The sequence below is a fragment of the Bombina bombina genome, chromosome 1, assembly GCF_027579735.1.
Source record: "Bombina bombina isolate aBomBom1 chromosome 1, aBomBom1.pri, whole genome shotgun sequence".
Lineage (NCBI taxonomy): Eukaryota > Metazoa > Chordata > Amphibia > Anura > Bombinatoridae > Bombina > Bombina bombina.
This window is the reverse complement of record NC_069499.1, coordinates 93,370,773-93,389,682: the sequence shown is the minus strand read 5'-3', so window position 1 is coordinate 93,389,682 and position 18,910 is coordinate 93,370,773. Positions and strand designations below refer to the sequence as shown.

At 38.8% G+C, this 18,910-nt stretch overlaps 1 protein-coding gene and 1 pseudogene across 1 annotated transcript in view; both read left to right on the top strand.

The window, feature by feature from the left end:
- Positions 1 to 18,910, top strand: part of PPP4R4 (protein phosphatase 4 regulatory subunit 4) — a 649,956-nt gene that overhangs the window by 352,308 nt on the left and 278,738 nt on the right. The window contains exon 6 of the mRNA XM_053697518.1: positions 7,443 to 7,550. Within this exon, the coding sequence (XP_053553493.1) occupies positions 7,443 to 7,550 (108 nt within the window). The remainder of the gene's footprint in view (positions 1 to 7,442; positions 7,551 to 18,910) is intronic.
- On the top strand, positions 3,943 to 4,053 carry LOC128646308 (uncharacterized; annotated as a pseudogene).

The window sequence follows — 18,910 nt, the reverse complement described above, 5'->3', positions numbered from 1 at the left end:
ATGGTTTCACTACTGTTTCCTCAGGATTTCATATCTGGGTAAGATCAGTGGAGTGGGCATTCACTGGTTAAGTAACTATTTTTTTCCTTCAGTGCCCTCAGGCTATCACGGTACAGTACACAAGTACACAGGTGAGTGTATATTATAGCCATTTTTATGGCTGCATCAATAAGTCCCTTAACTTGGAGCTGACAGTTTACACGTTATTACATTGGGGATTAGGTGTATTTCAATGCATATAATCACATAGCCACTTTAAGTTGCCAGTTTAAGGACCATCATATAAGTGCCACTTGCAATACCCGTATTAAACCGTCTTTACATTGCAGCTAACACTCTCAGCATGCCGGTTCATACAGTGTGGGCAATCATCGTTGGAGCTAGTCGGCAAATTAAGAATTAAGATTTTCTCACCATCACTCTGGTTAGTGAGCCCTTTTCTTTCCAGGGGTAGAATACACCTTATGCTAGCAGCTATTGGGGTTGGGGTGTCAGTTGGATTTATTAAGATCTTTGCTGTAGTTTTGGATACTTATTTTGTCTTTATCCGTATCACATATACGGCGTAACCTAGGAGTTACGCGCGTATATTTCTGCCGTCGCCCTGTAGTTTTTTAGGTATACCAAATTAGCGCAGTTTGGTATCCAATATACAGCGTAAGGACTTACGTGGCGAAAATGGAGAAATCTAACTCCATCTTTACCTTGCCACAAAAAGCAGCCGTAAGAAGCCTTACGCTGACTATTGGAGCCCTGTAACTCCCTAAACTAGCTGCTAAATAAACCTAACACCTAACGCATGCGCAATGTCTATCTACCTGTCAACCGCGATCTGCTAAATAAAACCTAACACCTAACGCATGCGCAATGTCTATCTACCTGTCAACCGCGATCTCCTGCCGCAATCCCTAATAAAATATTTAACCCCTAAACCGCCGCCATCTACATAAACTAACCCCCTACTGTGAGCCCCTAGGGATTGAAACAGCCAATAGAATGCGAGCTCAATCTGATTGGCTGATTGGTTCAGCCAATCGGATTGAACTTGAATCTGATTGGCTGATTCAATCAGCCAATCAGATTTTTCTACCTTAATTCCGATTGGATGACGTCATTTAAAGGTACCTCATTCGTCATTCAGTCGTCGGCCGGGATGGATGCTCCGCGTCGGAGGAGAGAAGAATGAAGATTGAAGATGCCGCTTGATGGAAGATGCTGCCGGATGGAAGAAGACTTTGCTGCCGCTTGGATAAAGACATCGGCGGGATGAAGACTTCTTCTTTGCCGCTTGGATAAAGACATCGCCGGGATGAAGACTTCTTCTTTGCCGCTTGGATAAAGACATCGCCCGGATCGGATGAGGAGTTTGGCCCGGCGTGGTGAAGATAAGGTAGGGAGATCTTCAGGGGGGTAGTGTTAGGTTTATTTGAGGGGGGTTTGGGTTAGATTAGGAGTATGTGGGTGGTGGGTTGTAATGTTGGGGGTGGTATTGTGTTTTTTTTTCAGGCAAAAGAGCAGTTTTCTTTGGGGCATACCCCGCAAAAGGCCCTTTTAAGGGCTGGTAAGGTAAAAGAGCTTTGAACTTTTTTTAATTTAGAATAGGGTAGGGAATTTTTTTTATTTTGGGGGGCTTTATTATTTTATTAGGGGGCTTAGAATAGGTGTAATTAGCTTAAAAATCTTGTAATCTTTTTTTATTTTTTGTAATTTAGTGTTTTTTTTTGTAATTTAGTTTAGTTTATTTAATTGTATTTTTAGATACATATTTGTAGTTTATTTAATTTATTGATAGTGTAGGTGTATTTGTAACTTAGGTTAGGATTTATTTTACAGGTAATTGGGTAATTATTTTAACTAGGTAGCTATTAAATAGTTAATAACTATTTAATAGCTGTTATACCTAGTTAAAATAATTAACAATTTACCTGTAAAATAAATTTAAACCCTAAAATAGCTACAATGTAATTATTAATTACATTGTAGCTATCTTAGGGTTTATTTTATAGGTAAGTATTTAGATTTAAATAGGAATATTTTAATTAATAATATTAATATTAGATTTATTTTAATAAGAGTTTAGTTAGGGATGTTAGAGTTAGATAGGGTTATTATACTTAATATATATATAATATAATAACGATATTAACTATATTAACCATAATATAATTAGGGTTAATATAGTTAATATATATAATATAATAATTATATTAACTATATTAACCCTAATATAATTAGGGTTAATATAGTTAATATAGCTGGCGGCAGGGTAGGGGGATTAGATTAGGGGTTAATACTTTTATTATAGGTGGCAGCGGTGTAGGGGGATTTAGATTGTAGGCAAAAGAGCTGATTACTTTGTGACAAAGCCCCGCCAAAAGCCCTTTTAAGGGCTGGCAAAAGAGCAGTTTACTTTGGGGTAATGCCACGCAAAAAGCCCTTTTCATGGCTATTTGTAGGGTTAGACTTAGGTTTAGTGGTAGGGATAGTTTAGTATTTTAGGGGTTAAATAATTTAATATAGCTGGCGGCGGGGTAGGGGGGTTAAATTAGGGGTTAATAATTTTAAAATAGATGGCGGCGGGGTAGGGGCTCACTTTAGGGGGTAGTAAGGTAGATGGCGGCGGGGTAGGGGCTCACTTTAAGGGGTTATAGATTTAATATAGCTGGCGGCGGGGTCCGGGAGCAGCGGTTTAGGGGTTAATAACTTTATTAGGTAGCGGCGGGGTCCGGGAGCGGCGGTTTAGGGGTTAATACATATTTTATTGTTAGGATAGTGAGGGGGGATAGCGGATAGAGGGTTAGACGTGTCGGGCTATGTTAGGGAGGCGTGTTAGACAGTGCGGGTGATTTCATACTTTAGTCAGGTTTTGTAGGCGCCGGCAGTTTCTAACGTGGCGTAAGTCACTGGCGACGCCAGAAATTTGTACTTGCGCAGATTTCTGGACATCGCTGGTTTATCCGACTTACGGCACATTAGCAACTGATGGCGCCGTATATTGGATAGCTCGAGATGCGAGCTGAAACTGCGGGCGACGCGGGTTCCCTCGCTTGCGCCGCAAACTACGCCGTATATCGGATCGTGCCCTAGGTGCTTTGTTCATTATGCACTGTAATTGAAGCAATACTGTATATATTGGCAACAGCTACTATGCACAACTGTTTATATACACACTTAACATTTAAGGGTGCTCTGTTTCATGTGTACTAGGTACACTGGTCAGAATGCACTGTAATTAAAGCAATACTGCATATATTGGCATCAGATAATATGCACAACTGTTTATTTCTAAACTGAGCGTTTAAGGATGTCCTGTTTCATGTGTATAATGCACGTTGTTCAGTATAGACTGTAATTAGGGCAATACTGTACATATAGCCACAGTTGTTTCCACACTTGCTTTTTAGGGTGTGCTATCTTGTGCATATTAGGTGCATTTCTTAGTATAGGTGTATCACCAAATATACACAGTACATTTGGCAGCTATAATCTGACTTGGCACAGTTATTTTGCTCAGAAATATATTTTCACTTTTAGGGGCATATTTATCAAGCTCCGTATGGAGCTTGATGCTCCGTAAACAGAAGTTATGAAGCAGTGGTCTAAAGACCGCTGCTCCATAACCTGTCCGCCAGCTCTGAGGTGGCGGACAGAAATCAACCGGATCAAATACGATCGGGTTGATTGACACCCCCTGCCAGCGACCGATTCTGCCAGCGGCAGCAAATCTGTAGGGGGCGCCTGTAGGGGGCGGTATTGCACCAGCAGTTCACAAGAACTGCTGGTGCAATGATAAATGCCGAGAGCATATGCTGTTGGCATTTATCGATGTGTAGCGGACATGATCCGCTATATCGGATCATGTCTGCTTGCACCATAATAAATAGGCCCCTTAAGGTCTAAAAGGTGTAATTTTCTACTGTGTTCAAACCGTTTCATTTATTTCTTGCATCTCAACCTTTTGGCTATGATCAAGTGTAGTATCTGTTCTTATCAGTTTAATATCTGATACGTCCCCTGTCTGGGAACCACCCCAGTAACCTGAATGCATTCCTGGCAGTACTTGGTTTAAGCTCTCGGTTTAATGGTCTATGTCTACTATGGCTCTTTTATTTTGTCCACCACCGGGATATCCTATCTAAGATGTTGTTTACTGATTTTTTTCTCCAGATTTTGAATCTCTCGTAAATTATTCTTAATCTGTTTTTGCAAAATCATCTTCGAAAGATGTGGTACCTTACAGTTTCTCCTTCTAGGCCTGTTCAAAGACTTTTTCAACTATCTTTAACTTCAAATCAGGAATCTTAGGAGTTATCCTTTTATTTTAAGCTGCTTATACACTGTAGGAAGACCTTAAGGGTTTACGTCCAATACCTCCTGAGAATATTATCTTCAATCCCAATTTGCTTGGTTTTAAGGACAGCATCTCTTTGGTGAACTCTTTATTTGAATTAGTTTAAGATGATTCACCCTTAATAAATATTCAAGTGCATATTCATGGTTTGCGAATGGGGATCTTTGGGTGAATTGGGGTCTGCTTACATGGTTTCAGAGCCAAGTCAGCTATTGTTAGTTTTCCTGGAAATAAGAAATTTTCTTCTATGCAGCATTCAGATTCTGCAATATCCTTCTGGAAGTCCGAGCAGAACAAGTGGACCACTGCCAATGCAAAATTCACTTTTTAAGATAGGACCACTGTTCCAGATTGTGTACTGGTTGGAGGGAGATTAGACCTTTTTCAGGTCTATCCAGGATTCATGAGTCCTGGCATAAATTTCTCAGGGGTACAGGGCTTCCTGGAGATGAAAACCTTCAGTACATAAAGGTTTAGAAGACAGGGGAGTATTATGTTCCCATACCTGCATCATCTCTGGGTCTTGTTTTTATCTCATCTATGTTTGGGGGTCAGCTTATGACACCTGTAAACTTGTGGGCTCCTCTTTCACATTCCTTTCAACAAGGATTACTATTTTTTCTGTTAGGTTACCCACCCGGCAATTCTCCCTTTGGCCTGGCTACATCACCCAGGGTTTTTGTTTAGGTTTTGGGCGGCCTCCTATCTGTTGTCAGAGCACTGGGATTAGTGGTAACAATAACTGAATTATAGATTCAATCTCCATGGGGGGGTTTTGTACTGACTAGATTTAGGTGGATCAGTGTATGGGGGCTTCGTCTTCTACAGCTGTGTATTCTAGGTCGGTGGAATGGAGTTTTCTCCATCCAGTCTAACATTTCCCCATTCAGGTGTCTCAAGAAGTGGTTTCCTCATGTGTCCATGTTGGGAAATATTTTCCAAAGATGTCAATTTGTCAGGTTGGGTGCAGTTTGGGCCTCTAAGTTCTCAGGGAACTCTGGTGGTCTCAGGAGTGAAGTGACCAATCAAATTCTTGGTACTCCACGTGGTTTTAGAGCGCTTTGGGCTTGCCCTGCTCTCAACTTTGTTCCTTCACATCTTCACGGCAGTAACCCATGTCATTCTTCAGGGTGGTGTCCATAAATCATTAGCGATGAAGGAGACTTCACATATCCTGAATTGGGTGGTTGCCCATAAGTTGCCATTCTAGCAATTTTGCTCCTGTTGTCAATAACTGGGAAGTGGACTATCTGATTATCCTACCAGTTGTCACATCTCTGGGTTTTTTTTAGATAGACTTAATAGCCTTTTGTCTTCTCCTCAAATTCTACAGGTATGAGTCGCAGTTGAGAGATCCTCAAGTGGATTTGATAGTGACTCTGGTGGTTCCTTGGTACTTTTTCCCCCTTGTTTATTTTTATTTTTTCCCAATTATCTTTCGGCCGAGGGTTGCTGTTCATATCTAATTTCTGAGATATTATTAGCTCCTGTTTGCAGAGAACTTGGGATACTAATCTAGTTCAGACCGGATCCTCTTTGTGGCATCTGTCCGAGGTTTCTAGTCTGTTTTTTATCAATATCTTCAGTCCTTACATTGACTGCTTGTTTTTTTAGTGGCTTAGTTCCTTCTCAAAGAGGTTTTCTGTCTCTGTCAGGGACTCATAATCTAGTCGATAAGAATTTTCCACACGCAATGGAAGGTGATTCTATCCTGGTGTGCAGATCAGAGATATTCTTGGCAATCCATTAGAATATCTTGAATTTGTTAATTCTTTCAGGATGTCTTGGTCAGCATTCTAATGGGTCATATTCTGCAATTTCAGTTTTAATGCATAGAAAACTTGCTCCTCTTTTTGATGTTAAGGCACTCATTGAGGCCTTCATTGAATAAGACCTGTAAGACATCCTATTTCTACTCCATGGAGTTTAATTCTGGTTTTATTATTGTTGCTAGTTTCTGCAACAAAGAGAGTATCTGATTGATCAATTCTCATTTCTGTTCCACAATATTTGATTGTGTTTTTTTTTCTATCTAGGAGTTTTTCAGGAGAACATTCATCAGGAATTTAATGTGTATTCCTTATGTTCCAATCCAAGTTTTTTTAAGGGAGAGATTATTTCCTAATCTAGCTGTGGTTGGGGCTCTAGAAATCAATTTCTAAACTACTAAGTATTTTCATCAGTCCTTTGTCTCCTTAGACCTGATCTCCGGTACACATAGCGTTCAGACAGTTACTTCTGTTTCTTTAGCTTCCTGGTTAAGCGACTTGTTTCACAGGGAATACTTGGGGGCGTTTCAGTCTCCGTTTACTCGTTTTAGAGCTCCTTGTGGTTTTTTCAGGCAGTAGTTCCTGGTATATAGGTGCCTGCCTTTCCTTTTTTCCCACCCGCTTTCCTTCGTGGACTCCACAGCTTGTGTATTTGTTCCCACAAGTAAGGAATCGTGGACTATCGCCACCTTAAGAAAGAAAACATAATTTATTCTTAACTGATAAATTCCTTTCTTTCTGGTGATAGTCCACAAACCCGCCTATTTCTTCTAGTTGGTGACAGTTCTAGTTGCACCTCTTTACCCTATCTTTCTTACTTATTCCTCCTCTCTTTGGCTATACATACTACATAGGAGGGAGACTTAAAGCTTTAACGTGGGGTGTATTTGCCTCCTCCTGGTGGCCAGGAGATGAATTCTCAGTAAGTAAGTAAAGAATCGTGGACTATCCTTACCCAGAAAGAAAAGAATTTATCAAGTAAAAATAAATTGTTTTTCTAGGGACATAAAATAAAATTTGCCTTGCAGATTTGTTGGTTAATCACAATCCTTTAGACTTAAATTGTTCTTTTCTGTTGAAAAACCGATTAGATAATTTTTTCTAAAGTACTGTGGTGGACACCTTGGTTAGAAGCCGTTTTGTCGTATACATGTAATGGGAGAAATGCAGTGCTTTTCAAACTTACATTTATGTTTCTTTATTATCGAAGCCATTCAAAGATATAGAATTTGCCAAAATGTACATATATTATTGCACTTTAAACATAGCATAATACAATACTGAATCTTCCAATGCATTAATCCACAGTTTGTTATTTTCAGAATTAAGAGAGACATACTTCCATTAGTAAAATCTCTCTCTCAGGATATTGAGTATGAAGTGCGATCGTGCATGTGCCGGCAGCTTGAATTTGTAGCACAAGGCATAGGGTATGTACATCACATTTTTTTTCCATTGGTTGTTACTGTTAATAACAACTTCATGAACTGGATATTAAACCGAATATAAAAATAAGCATATATATGTCATTGTTGAAAATTAAGACTCTGTGGTCAATTTATTAATGTGCGAGCGGACATGATACGATATAGCGGATCATGTCTGCTGCACATCGATAAATGCAAACAGAATACGCTATCTGCATTTATCATTGCACCAGCAATTCTTGTGAACTGCTGGTGCAATACCGCCCCCTGCAGATTCGCGGCCAATTGTCCGCTAGCAGGGGGTGTCAGTTAACCCGATCGTATTTGATCGGGTTGATTTCTGTTGGCCTCCTCAGAGCAGGTGGACAGGTTATGGAGCTTGATAAATATGCCTCTCTGAAGCGGATGTTAATGAAGATTGGAGGAAAAAAATATGAGACCGATTGGTACGTAAACACTGGATATTGTTTTCTCTTCCAAAGTTCAATTATGTTATATTTAACAAAATTAATAGTAAGTCATTTGTAGAAGGTAAAAAAATTTGATCATAGAAGAGTTAAGAATGTAGAATCTTAGTGTAAGACATCATGTTTTTTTAAGAAGTTTAATAATCCAACAAACGATTTAAAGGAAATACTTGAGAACAATGTCTCATTACACAGTAAGAGGAGCAGTTTTTATATAATCAGAATCTAATTGTGATAATAATAAATTAGATTCCTAAAATTCATAAGAATACCTCTATTTCACTTGGTTATCCACTTGTGTCGGGTCATGGAAGTATTGTTTAAAATGATAGTAAATATGCTTTTGTACATTTATGCTGAAGCTCCCCTTTCATCTGTTAGCGATATGGGTTATTTAAAGGACCACTAAATGCAGTAGATTTGCATAATTAAAAAGTGCATAATAAAAAGACAATGATTTAACACCTACTTTGAATTTCAAATACACAGTAGACTTTTTTTCTGGCAAATTAATTTTTTCTCCCATTTTCCAGCCCCTGTATCACGTGACAGAAATCAGCCAATCACAGACTAGTATATGTATATCCTGTGAGCTTCTGCACATGCTTAGTAAGGTCTTGTTCCCCAGAAAGTGTGCATATAAAAGGACTGTGCATGTTCTTTCTGAATCAATTTTTTTTTTTACTTAAGTGTCAGAGGGAATTGCACTGAATAATGACATATTGGACACAGCAGAATCATTTTAAACTAGTATAGAGGATGAATGTTGCTATTAAGTACTTTTTGGATTAGGGCACTATAGAGAACATACAATTTAAAGGCATAGAAAGGTCAAAATTGAAATTAGCAAAAATGCTTCTAATAAAAGTTATAATTATTTCAGTGTCATACGCACATATGCTGTGCATGACTAAAACATCAGCAGTCAAACACCATGGGGGGTAGTTATCAACGTGTCAACTTTCCTGCGTTCGCTGGCCCAATACGCCCGCCTAAGCTTGCCTCACATCGCCGCCGCAGACCTGAAAAATTTCGCCTAAGTTATCAAATAAAGCTGTCAAAAAGCCGCGGGGCGATGAGCAGCGGACTGTGAGAGTTATCACTCATCCGATCTCGCTGCTCTTCGGCTTTTTCCCAGCTTTATTGCTAGCCTGTCACTAAGCACTCACACTAACTACACTGTTCTACCCCCTATACCGGCACCCACGGAGCCCCCCGCAACTAAATAAAGTTATTAACCCCTAAACCGCCGCTCCTAGACCCTGCCGCAACTCTGATAAATGTATTAACCCCTAAACTGCCGCTCCTAGACCCTGCCACAACTCTGATAAATGTATTAACCCCTAAACCGCCGCTCCTAGACCCTGCCGCAACTCTGATAAATGTATTAACCCCTAAACCGCCGCTCCCGGACACCGCTTCCACCTACATTATACCTATTAACCCCTATCCTGCCCCCCCTACACCGTCGCCACCTATAATAAATTTATTAACCCCTATCCTGCCCCCACTACACCGCCGCCACTGTAATACATTTATTAACCCCTAAACCTAAGTCTAACACTAACCCTAACACCCCCCTAACTTAAATATTAATTAAATAAATCTAAATAATATTTCTATTGTAGCTATCTTAAGATTTATTTTTATTTTACAGGCAAATTTCAATTTATTTTAACTAGGTACAATAGCTATTAAATAGTTATTAACTATTTAATAGCTACCTAGCTAAAATAAAGATAAATTTACCTGTAAAATAAAAACTAACCTAAGTTACAATTACACCTAACACTACACTATACTTAAATAAATTATTCCTATTTAAAACTAAATACTTACCTGTAAAATAAACCCTAATATAGCTACAATATAAATAATAATTATATTGTAGCTATCTTAGGATTTATTTTTATTTTACAGGTAACTTTGTATTTATTTTAGCTAGTTAGAATAGTTATTAAATAGTTATTAACTATTTAATAACTACATAGCTAAAATAAATACAAAATTACCTGTAAAATAAATCCTAACCTAAGTTACAATTAAACCTAACACTACACTATCATTAAATTAATTAAATAAATTACCTACAAATAACTACAATTAAATACAATTACATAAACTAACTAAAGTACAAAAAATAAAAAAGCTAAGTTACAAAAAATAAAAAAAAATAGGTTACAAACATTTTAAAAATATTACAACAATTTTAAGATACTTACACCTAATCTAAGCCCCCTAATAAAATAACAAACCCCCCCAAAATAAAAAAAATGCCCTACCCTATTCTAAATTAAAAAAGTTCAAAGCTCTTTTACCTTACCAGCCCTTAAAAGGGCCATTTGTGGGGCATGCCCCAAAGAATTCAGCTCTTTTGCCTGTAAAAGAAAAATACAACTCCCCCAACATTAAAACCCACCACCCACATACCCCTAATCTAACCCAAACCCCCCTTAAAATAACCTAACACTAATCCCCTGAAGATCATCCTACCTTTAGTCGTCTTCACTCAGCCGAGCCACCGATGGAACTGAAGAGGAGACCCGGACCGGCAGAAGTGATCCTCCAAGCGGCGCTGAAGAAATCTTCCATCCGATGAAGTGATCCTCCAAGCGGCGCTGAAAAAGTCTTCTATCCGAGCGATGTCATCTTCCAAGCCGGGTCTTGAATCTTCATCCCGCCGACGCGGAACAACCTTCTTTACCGACGGACTACCGACGAATGAAGGCTCCTTTAAGGGACGTCATCCAAGATGGCGTCCCTTCAATTCCGATTGGCTGATAGGATTCTATCAGCCAATCGGAATTAAGGTAGGAAAAATCTGATTGGCTGATTCAATCAGCCAAACAGATTCAAGTTCAATCCGATTGGCTGATCCAATCAGCCAATCAGATTGAGCTCGCATTCTATTGGCTGTTTCGGTCAGCCAATAGAATGCAAGCTCAATCTGATTGGCTGATTGGATCAGCCAATCGGATTGAACTTGAATCTGATTGGCTGATTCAATCAGCCAATCAGATTTTTCCTACCTTAATTCCGATTGGCTGATAGAATCCTATCAGCCAATCGGAATTGAAGGGACGCCATCTTGGATGACGTCCCTTAAAGGAGCCTTCATTCGTCGGTAGTCCGTCGGTAAAGAAGGATGTTCCGCATCGGCGGGATGAAGATTCAAGACCCGGCTTGGAAGATGACATCGCCCGGATAGAAGACTTCTTCAGCGCCTCTTGGAAGATGACATCGCCCGGATGGAAGACTTTTTCAGCGCCGCTTGGAGGATCACTTCATCGGATGGAAGATTTCTTCAGCGCCGCTTGGAGAATCACTTCTGCCGGTCCGGGTCTCCTCTTCAGTTCCATCGGTGGCTCGGCTGAGTGAAGACGACTAAAGGTAGGATGATCTTCAGGGGATTAGTGTTAGGTTATTTTAAGGGGGGTTTGGGTTAGATTAGGGGTATGTGGGTGGTGGGCTTTAATGTTGGGGGGGGGTTGTATTTTTCTTTTACAGGCAAAAGAGCTGAATTCTTTGGGGCATGCCCCACAAATGGCCCTTTTAAGGGCTGGTAAGGTAAAAGAGCTTTGAACTTTTTTAATTTAGAATAGGGTAGGGCATTTTTTTATTTTGGGGGGGGGGTTTGTTATTTTATTAGGGGGCTTAGATTAGGTGTAAGTATCTTAAAATTGTTGTAATATTTTTAAAATGTTTGTAACCTATTTTTTTTATTTTTTGTAACTTAGCTTTTTTATTTTTTGTACTTTAGTTAGTTTATGTAATTGTATTTAATTGTAGTTATTTGTAGGTAATTTATTTAATTTATTTATTGATAGTGTAGTGTTAGGTTTAATTGTAACTTAGGTTAGGATTTATTTTACAGGTAATTTTGTATTTATTTTAGCTAGGTAGTTATTAAATAGTTAATAACTATTTAATAACTATTCTAACTAGCTAAAATAAATACAAAGTTACCTGTAAAATAAATATAATTCCTAAAATAGCTACAATGTAATTATTATTACATTGTCGCTATCTTAGGGTTTATTTTACAGGTAAGTATTTAGTTTTAAATAGAAATAATTTATTAAAGTATAGTGTAGTGTTAGGTGTAATTGTAACTTAGGTTAGTTTTTATTTTACAGGTTCTCTTTATTTTAGCTAGGTAAGCTATTAAATAGTTAATAACTATTTAATAGCTATTGTACCTAGTTAAAATAAATTGAAAGATGCCTGTAAAATAAAAATAAATCCTAAGATAGCTACAATATAATTATTATTTATATTGTATCACTCTTAGGGTTTATTTTACAGGTAAGTATTTAGTTTTAAATAGGATTAATTTAGTTCATAATAGAAACATTATTTAGATTTATTTAATTAATATTTAAGTTAGGGGGGTGTTAGGGTTAGTGTTAGACTTAGGTTTAGGGGTTAATAATTTTATTACAGTGGCGGTGGTGTAGTGGGGGGCAGGATAGGGGTTAATAAATGTATTATAGGTGGCGACGGTGTAGGGGGGCAGATTAGGGGTTAATAAATTTAATATAGGTTGCGGTGGGCTCCGGGAGCGGCGGTTTAGGGGTTAATATGTATAGAGTAGCTTGCGATGGGCTCTGGGAGCGACGGTTTAGGGGTTAATACATTTATTATAGTTGCGGCGGGGTCAGGGAGCGGCGGTTTAGGGGTTAATATGTATAGAGTAGCTTGCGGTGGGCTCCGGGAGCGGTGGTTTAGGGGGTAATAACTTTATTTAGTTGCGGCGGTGTAGGGGGGACAGATTAGTGGTGTTTAGACTCGGGGTACATGTTAGGGTGTTAGGTGTAGACAGTTCCCATAGGAATCAATGGGATGTCTGGCAGCAGCGAAATTGTACTTTCGCTATGGTCAGACTCCCATTGATTCCTATGGGATCCGCCGCCTCCAGGGTGGCGGTTTGAAAACCAGGTACGCTGGGCAGGAAAAGTGCCGAGCGTACCTGCTAGTTTTTTGATAACTAGCAAAAGTAGTCAGATTGTGCCGCACTTGTGTGCGGAACATCTGGAGTGACGTAAGAATCGATCTGTGTCGGACTGAGTCCGGCGGATCGAAGTTTACGTCACAAAATTCTACTTTTGCCGGTCTCTAGCCTTTGATAACTAAGGCGAATCAGCCTCGCCACAAATACGCTGCGGAATTCCAGCGTATTTGAGGTTGACGGCTTGATAACTAGGCCCCCATACCTGTTCAGGGAGCTGCCAGGGGAGTATTTTGCATCAGTGTAGACTTTGTGTTTAAATGCTGGTGCATATGCTGCTAAAAAAACAATACCGTGTTTTACTAGAAGCATTTGTGCTAATATAATCATGTTGTAAAAAATAAATGGCAATGAATTTTAATTTGAAATGCACACCTGCACATTTAAATGTTATATCCCATGAATTAATTTGAGAATTGTTCCTGCAGTTACACTACACCATGTTGATATCAATGGCAGGGTAGGTAATTTCCTATAAAAAAATCAATTTAGGTAGCTAGGACAGTAGCCTTTTATGAAATACAGTATGTTAACACAGTAATGCAAAAGGGGTTTACAGTGGTTAATGCACAACTAAAAGTTTTTTTAGGAAGGAGAGTTTGATGTTTTTTTCAGAATAATCTTCTGGCTTTTTGGTTGTATGCAAGGAGTAGTACAGTAAGGATGCATTGCACCTTGACGAAAAGGATTAGCTTTGGCTAAGGATGCTAGCATTGTTAGAAAAATGTTAAATGCTGCAAAACTATCGCCTAGATTACGAGTCTTGCGTTAGCCTTAAAAAGCAGCATTGAGAGGTCCCAACGCTGCTTTTTTACCAGCGTATTACAAGTCTGGCAGGTACAAGTGTACCGCTCCCTTTTTTTCCGCGACTCGAGCATACCGCAAATCCACTTACGTCAATTGCGTATCCTATCTTTTTAATGGGATTTGCCTAACGCCGGTATTATGAGTCTTGGAAAAAGTGAGCGGTACACCCTCTCCTGTCAAGACTCCTACCGCATTTAAAAGTCAGTAGTTAAGAGTTTTATGGGCTAACGCAGTAACATAAAACTCTTAACTAAAGTGATAAAAAGTACACTAACTCCCATAAACTACCTATTAACCCCTAAACTGAGGCCCCCCACACATCTCAAACACTTTAATAATTTTTTTAACCCCTAATCTGCCGACCGGACATCTCCACCACTGTAATAAATATATTAACCCCTAAACCGCCGCACTCCCGCCTTGCAAACACTAGTTAAATTTTATGAACCCCTATTCTGCCGCCCCCAATGTCGCCGCCACTATATTAAATGTATTAACCCCTAAACCTAAGTCTAACCCTAACCCCCCCTAACTTAAATATAATTTAAAATAATCGAAAAAAAATTATTACAATTAAATTAATTATTCCTATTTAAAACTAAATACTTACCTATAAAATAAACCCTAAAATAGCTACAATATAACTAATAATTACATTGTATCTATCTCAGGGTTTATTTATTTTTTTACAGGCAAGTTTGTATTTATTTTAACTAGGTACAATAGTTATTAAATAGTTATTAACTATTTAATAACTTCCTAGTTAAAATAAGTACAAATTTACCTGTAAAATAAACCCTTATCTAAGTTACAATTACACCTAACACTACACTATAAATAAATAAATTACCTAAATTAAATTAAACAAATTACAATTAAATAAAATAAACTAAAGTACAAAAACAATTGGCTGATAGAATCCTATCAGCCAATTGGAATTCAAGGGACGCCATCTTGGATGACGTCATTTAAAGGAACCTTCATTCTTCAGTTGGATGTCGTTGGAAGAGGATTTTCCGCGTCGGCTGGCTTGAAGATGGACCCGCTCCGCTCCGGATGGATGAAGATAGACGATGCCGCCTGGATGAAGACTTCTGGCCATCTGGAGGACCACTTCTGCCAGTTGGGTGAAGACGTCTCAAGGTAGGGTGATCTTCAAGGGGTTAGTGTTAGGTTTTATTAAGGGGGTATTGGGTGGGTTTCAGAGTAGGGTTTGGTGTGTGGGTGGTGGGTTGTAATGTTGGGGGGGTATTGTAATTTTTTTTACAGGTAATAGAGCTGGTTACTTTGGGGCAATGCCCCGCAAAAGGCCCTTTTAAGGGCTATTTGTAATTTAGTATAGGGTAGGGCTTTTTTTTATTTTGGGGGGCTTTTTTTATTTTATTAGGGGGATTAGAGTAGGTGTAATTAGTTTAAAAATCGTGTACATTTTTTATTATTTTTTGGAATTTAGTTGGTTTTTTTTTGTACTTTAGTTTATTTTATTTAATTGTAATTAGTTTAATTAAATTTAGGTAAATAATTTATTTATAGTGTAGTGTTAGGTGTAATTGTATTTTACAGGTTCATTTGTAATTATTTTAGCTAGGTAGTTATTAAATAGTTAATAACTATTTAATAACTATTGTACCTAGTTAAAATAAATACAAAGTTGCCTGTAAAATAAAAATAAACCCTAAGCTAGCTACAATGAAATTATTATTTAGTTAATTGTAGTTATTTGAATTATATTTCAGTTAGGGGGGGTTAGGTTTAGGGTTAGACTTAGATTTAGGGGTTAATAACTTTATTATAGTTGCGGCAACGTTGGGGGCGGCAGATTAGGGGTTAAGAAGTGTAGGTAGGTTGCGGCAACATTGTGTGTGGCAGATTAGGGGTTATAAAATATAATGTAGGTATCGGCGATGTTGGGGGCAGCAGATTAGGGGTTCATAGGTATAATGTAGGTTGCGGCGGTGTACGGAGCGGCAGATTAGGGGTTAATAATATAATGCAGGTCTCAGCGATGTCGGGGGCGACAGATTAGGGGTTAATAAGTGTAAGATTAGGGGTGTTTAGACTCGGAGTTCATGTTAGGGTGTTAGGTGTAAACAGAAAATGTATTTTCCCATAGGAAACAATGGGGCTACATAAGGAGATGAACACTGCTTTTTTGCAGGTGTTAGGTTTTTTTTTCAGCCGGCTCTGCCCCATTGTTTCCTATGGGGAAATCGTGCACGAGCACGTTTAGCCAGCTTACCACTATCGTAAACAGCGCTGGTATTGAGGTGAGATGTGGAGATAAATTTTGCTCAACGCTCACTTTTCTGCGGCTAACGCCGGGTTTGTAAAAACCCATAATACCAGCGTTGTCTTAAGTGAGCGGTGAGAAAAAAAGGCTTGTTAACACCGCATACCATTACCGACAAAAAACTCGTAATCTCGCCGTATGTGTTTAACCCCAGCCAATGACTTAAATTCATAGTTAAAGTCACACTCTGGGGATTAAACACATAGTTTTGCAGTGTCGCTAGTGATTAAATGATATGGGGAAAAAATTGGGTGATATGATTACTTTATATAATATATATTCATGGTTCATATAAAGAACTGCTGAGAAAATTGTGACAAGATCTTAAAGGAAGGGATATTTAACCTTCTCCAACAAAAATGTTTTTTTTTGTTTGTTTTTTTAACTGTGAAAACAATCAATTTGTGGAACTCTTTGCCTGAGCAGGTAGTGATTGTCAGTACTAAGTACTAGTTTTATTTTTTTGTCTATAAACATTATCCAAGATTATGATTACTTGCGCTAAATGACTAGTCTTTTAGTTTTTTTTAGTTTTTTTATTAATAAACAGGTATCTCAATAGACCTTTAGTTTTATTTCAACATCATCTACAGGGAGTGCAGAATTATTAGGCAAATGAGTATTTTGACCACATCATCCTCTTTATGCATGTTGTCTTACTCCAAGCTGTATAGGCTCGAAAGCCTACTACCAATTAAGCATATTAGGTGATGTGCATCTCTGTAATGAGAAGGGGTGTGGTCTAATGACATCAACAGCCTATATCAGGTGTGCATAATTATTAGGCAACTTCCTTTCCTTTGGCAAAATGGGTCAAAAGAAGGACTTGACAGGCTCAGAAAAGTAAAAAATAGTGAGATATCTTGCAGAGGGATGCAGCACTCTTAAAATTGCAAAGCTTCTGAAGCATGATCATCGAACAATCAAGCGTTTCATTCAAAATAGTCAACAGGGTCGCAAGAAGCGTGTGGAAAAACCAAGGCGCAAAATAACTGCCCATGAACTGAGAAAAGTCAAGCGTGCAGCTGCCAAGATGCCACTTGCCACCAGTTTGGCCATATTTCAGAGCTGCAACATCACTGGAGTGCCCAAAAGCACAAGGTGTGCAATACTCAGAGACATGGCCAAGGTAAGAAAGGCTGAAAGATGACCACCACTGAACAAGACACACAAGCTGAAACGTCAAGACTGGGCCAAGAAATATCTCAAGACTGATTTTTCTAAGGTTTTATCGACTGATAAAATGAGAGTGAGTCGTGATGGGCCAGATGGATGGGCCCGTGGCTGGATTGGTAAAGGGCAGAGAGCTCCAGTCCGACTCAGACGCCAGCAAGGTGGAGGTGGAGTACTGGTTTGGACTGGTATCATCAAAGATGAGCTTGTGGGGCCTTTTCGGGTTGAGGATGGAGTCAAGCTCAACTCCCAGTCCTACTGCCAGTTTCTGGAGACACCTTCTTCAAGCAGTGGTACAGGAAGAAGTCTGCATCCTTCAAGAAAAACATGATTTTCATGCAGGACAATGCTCCATCACACGCGTCCAAGTACTCCACAGCGTAGCTGGCAATAAAGGGTATAAAAGAAGAAAATCTAATGACATGGCCTCCTTGTTCACCTGATCTGAACCCCATTGAGAACCTGTGGTCCATCATCAAATGTGAGATTTACAAGGAGGGAAAACAGTACACCTGTCTGAACAGTGTCTGGGAGGCTGTGGTTGCTGCTGCACGCAATGTTGATGGTGAACAGATCAAAACACTGACAGAATCCATGGATGGCAGGCTTTTGAGTGTCCTTGCAAATAAAGTTGGCTATATTGGTCACTGATTTGTTTTTGTTTTGTTTTTGAATGTCAGAAATGTATATTTGTGAATGTTGAGATGTTATATTGGTTTCACTAGTAAAAATAAATAATTCAAATGGGTATATATTTGTTTTTTGTTAAGTTGCCTAATAATTATGCACAGTAATAGTCACCTGCACACACAGATATCCCCCTAAAATAGCTATAACTAAAAACAAACTAAAAACTACTTCCAAAACTATTCAGCTTTGATATTAATGAGTTTTTTGGGTTCATTGAGAACATGGTTGTTGTTCAATAATAAAATTAATCCTCAAAAATACGACTTGCCTAATAATTCTGCACTCCCTGTATTCAGTGGTCAAGTCCTCCAAAAAGTTTGTGGGAACTCACCAAGACTTCCACCCCCAAACAATTAATATTTTTTTATACACACGCACAGACTGTATTTATATGTATATAATCTATACACTTTGGTTAATGATAGCAAATTAAAACCAATTAAGAGTTGAATGGTTGCATTTGGGCCTGCGAAGCCTCCTCTGTCACAGAGTCTCACCCATTTAAGGTGCAATTGTCCTATTTCTGCTGAGGGAAGCTAAATACCCCCGTGCAAGCCACACAGAAATGTAAGCGCCATGTGTTTCACACATTGCGGGGTGATCACACAACAGGAGCGATCACAGGCTTGCATTTAGTGTATTGTAGGAAGAGTTAATGCCCATTACTAGATGATCTCACTATCCCTCTAACCAGACTGTGCTCCAGCTACTTCCACCACCAGCAGCAGTGTTTACTGTAGAGTTTCTGTTCTCTGTCCAGGGGGAACTTAGTTCCTCCTGCAAAGATAATGCAGGAACTCCGTTCCCATGCATTCCCGCCCAACTTGACCCCGGCATCTATTACGATACTGTATGAATTACCTGTTCCCTCTACTACATAACTGTTATTCCCCCAGGGCAAGTGGGAAGGCCACATGTAATATCCATT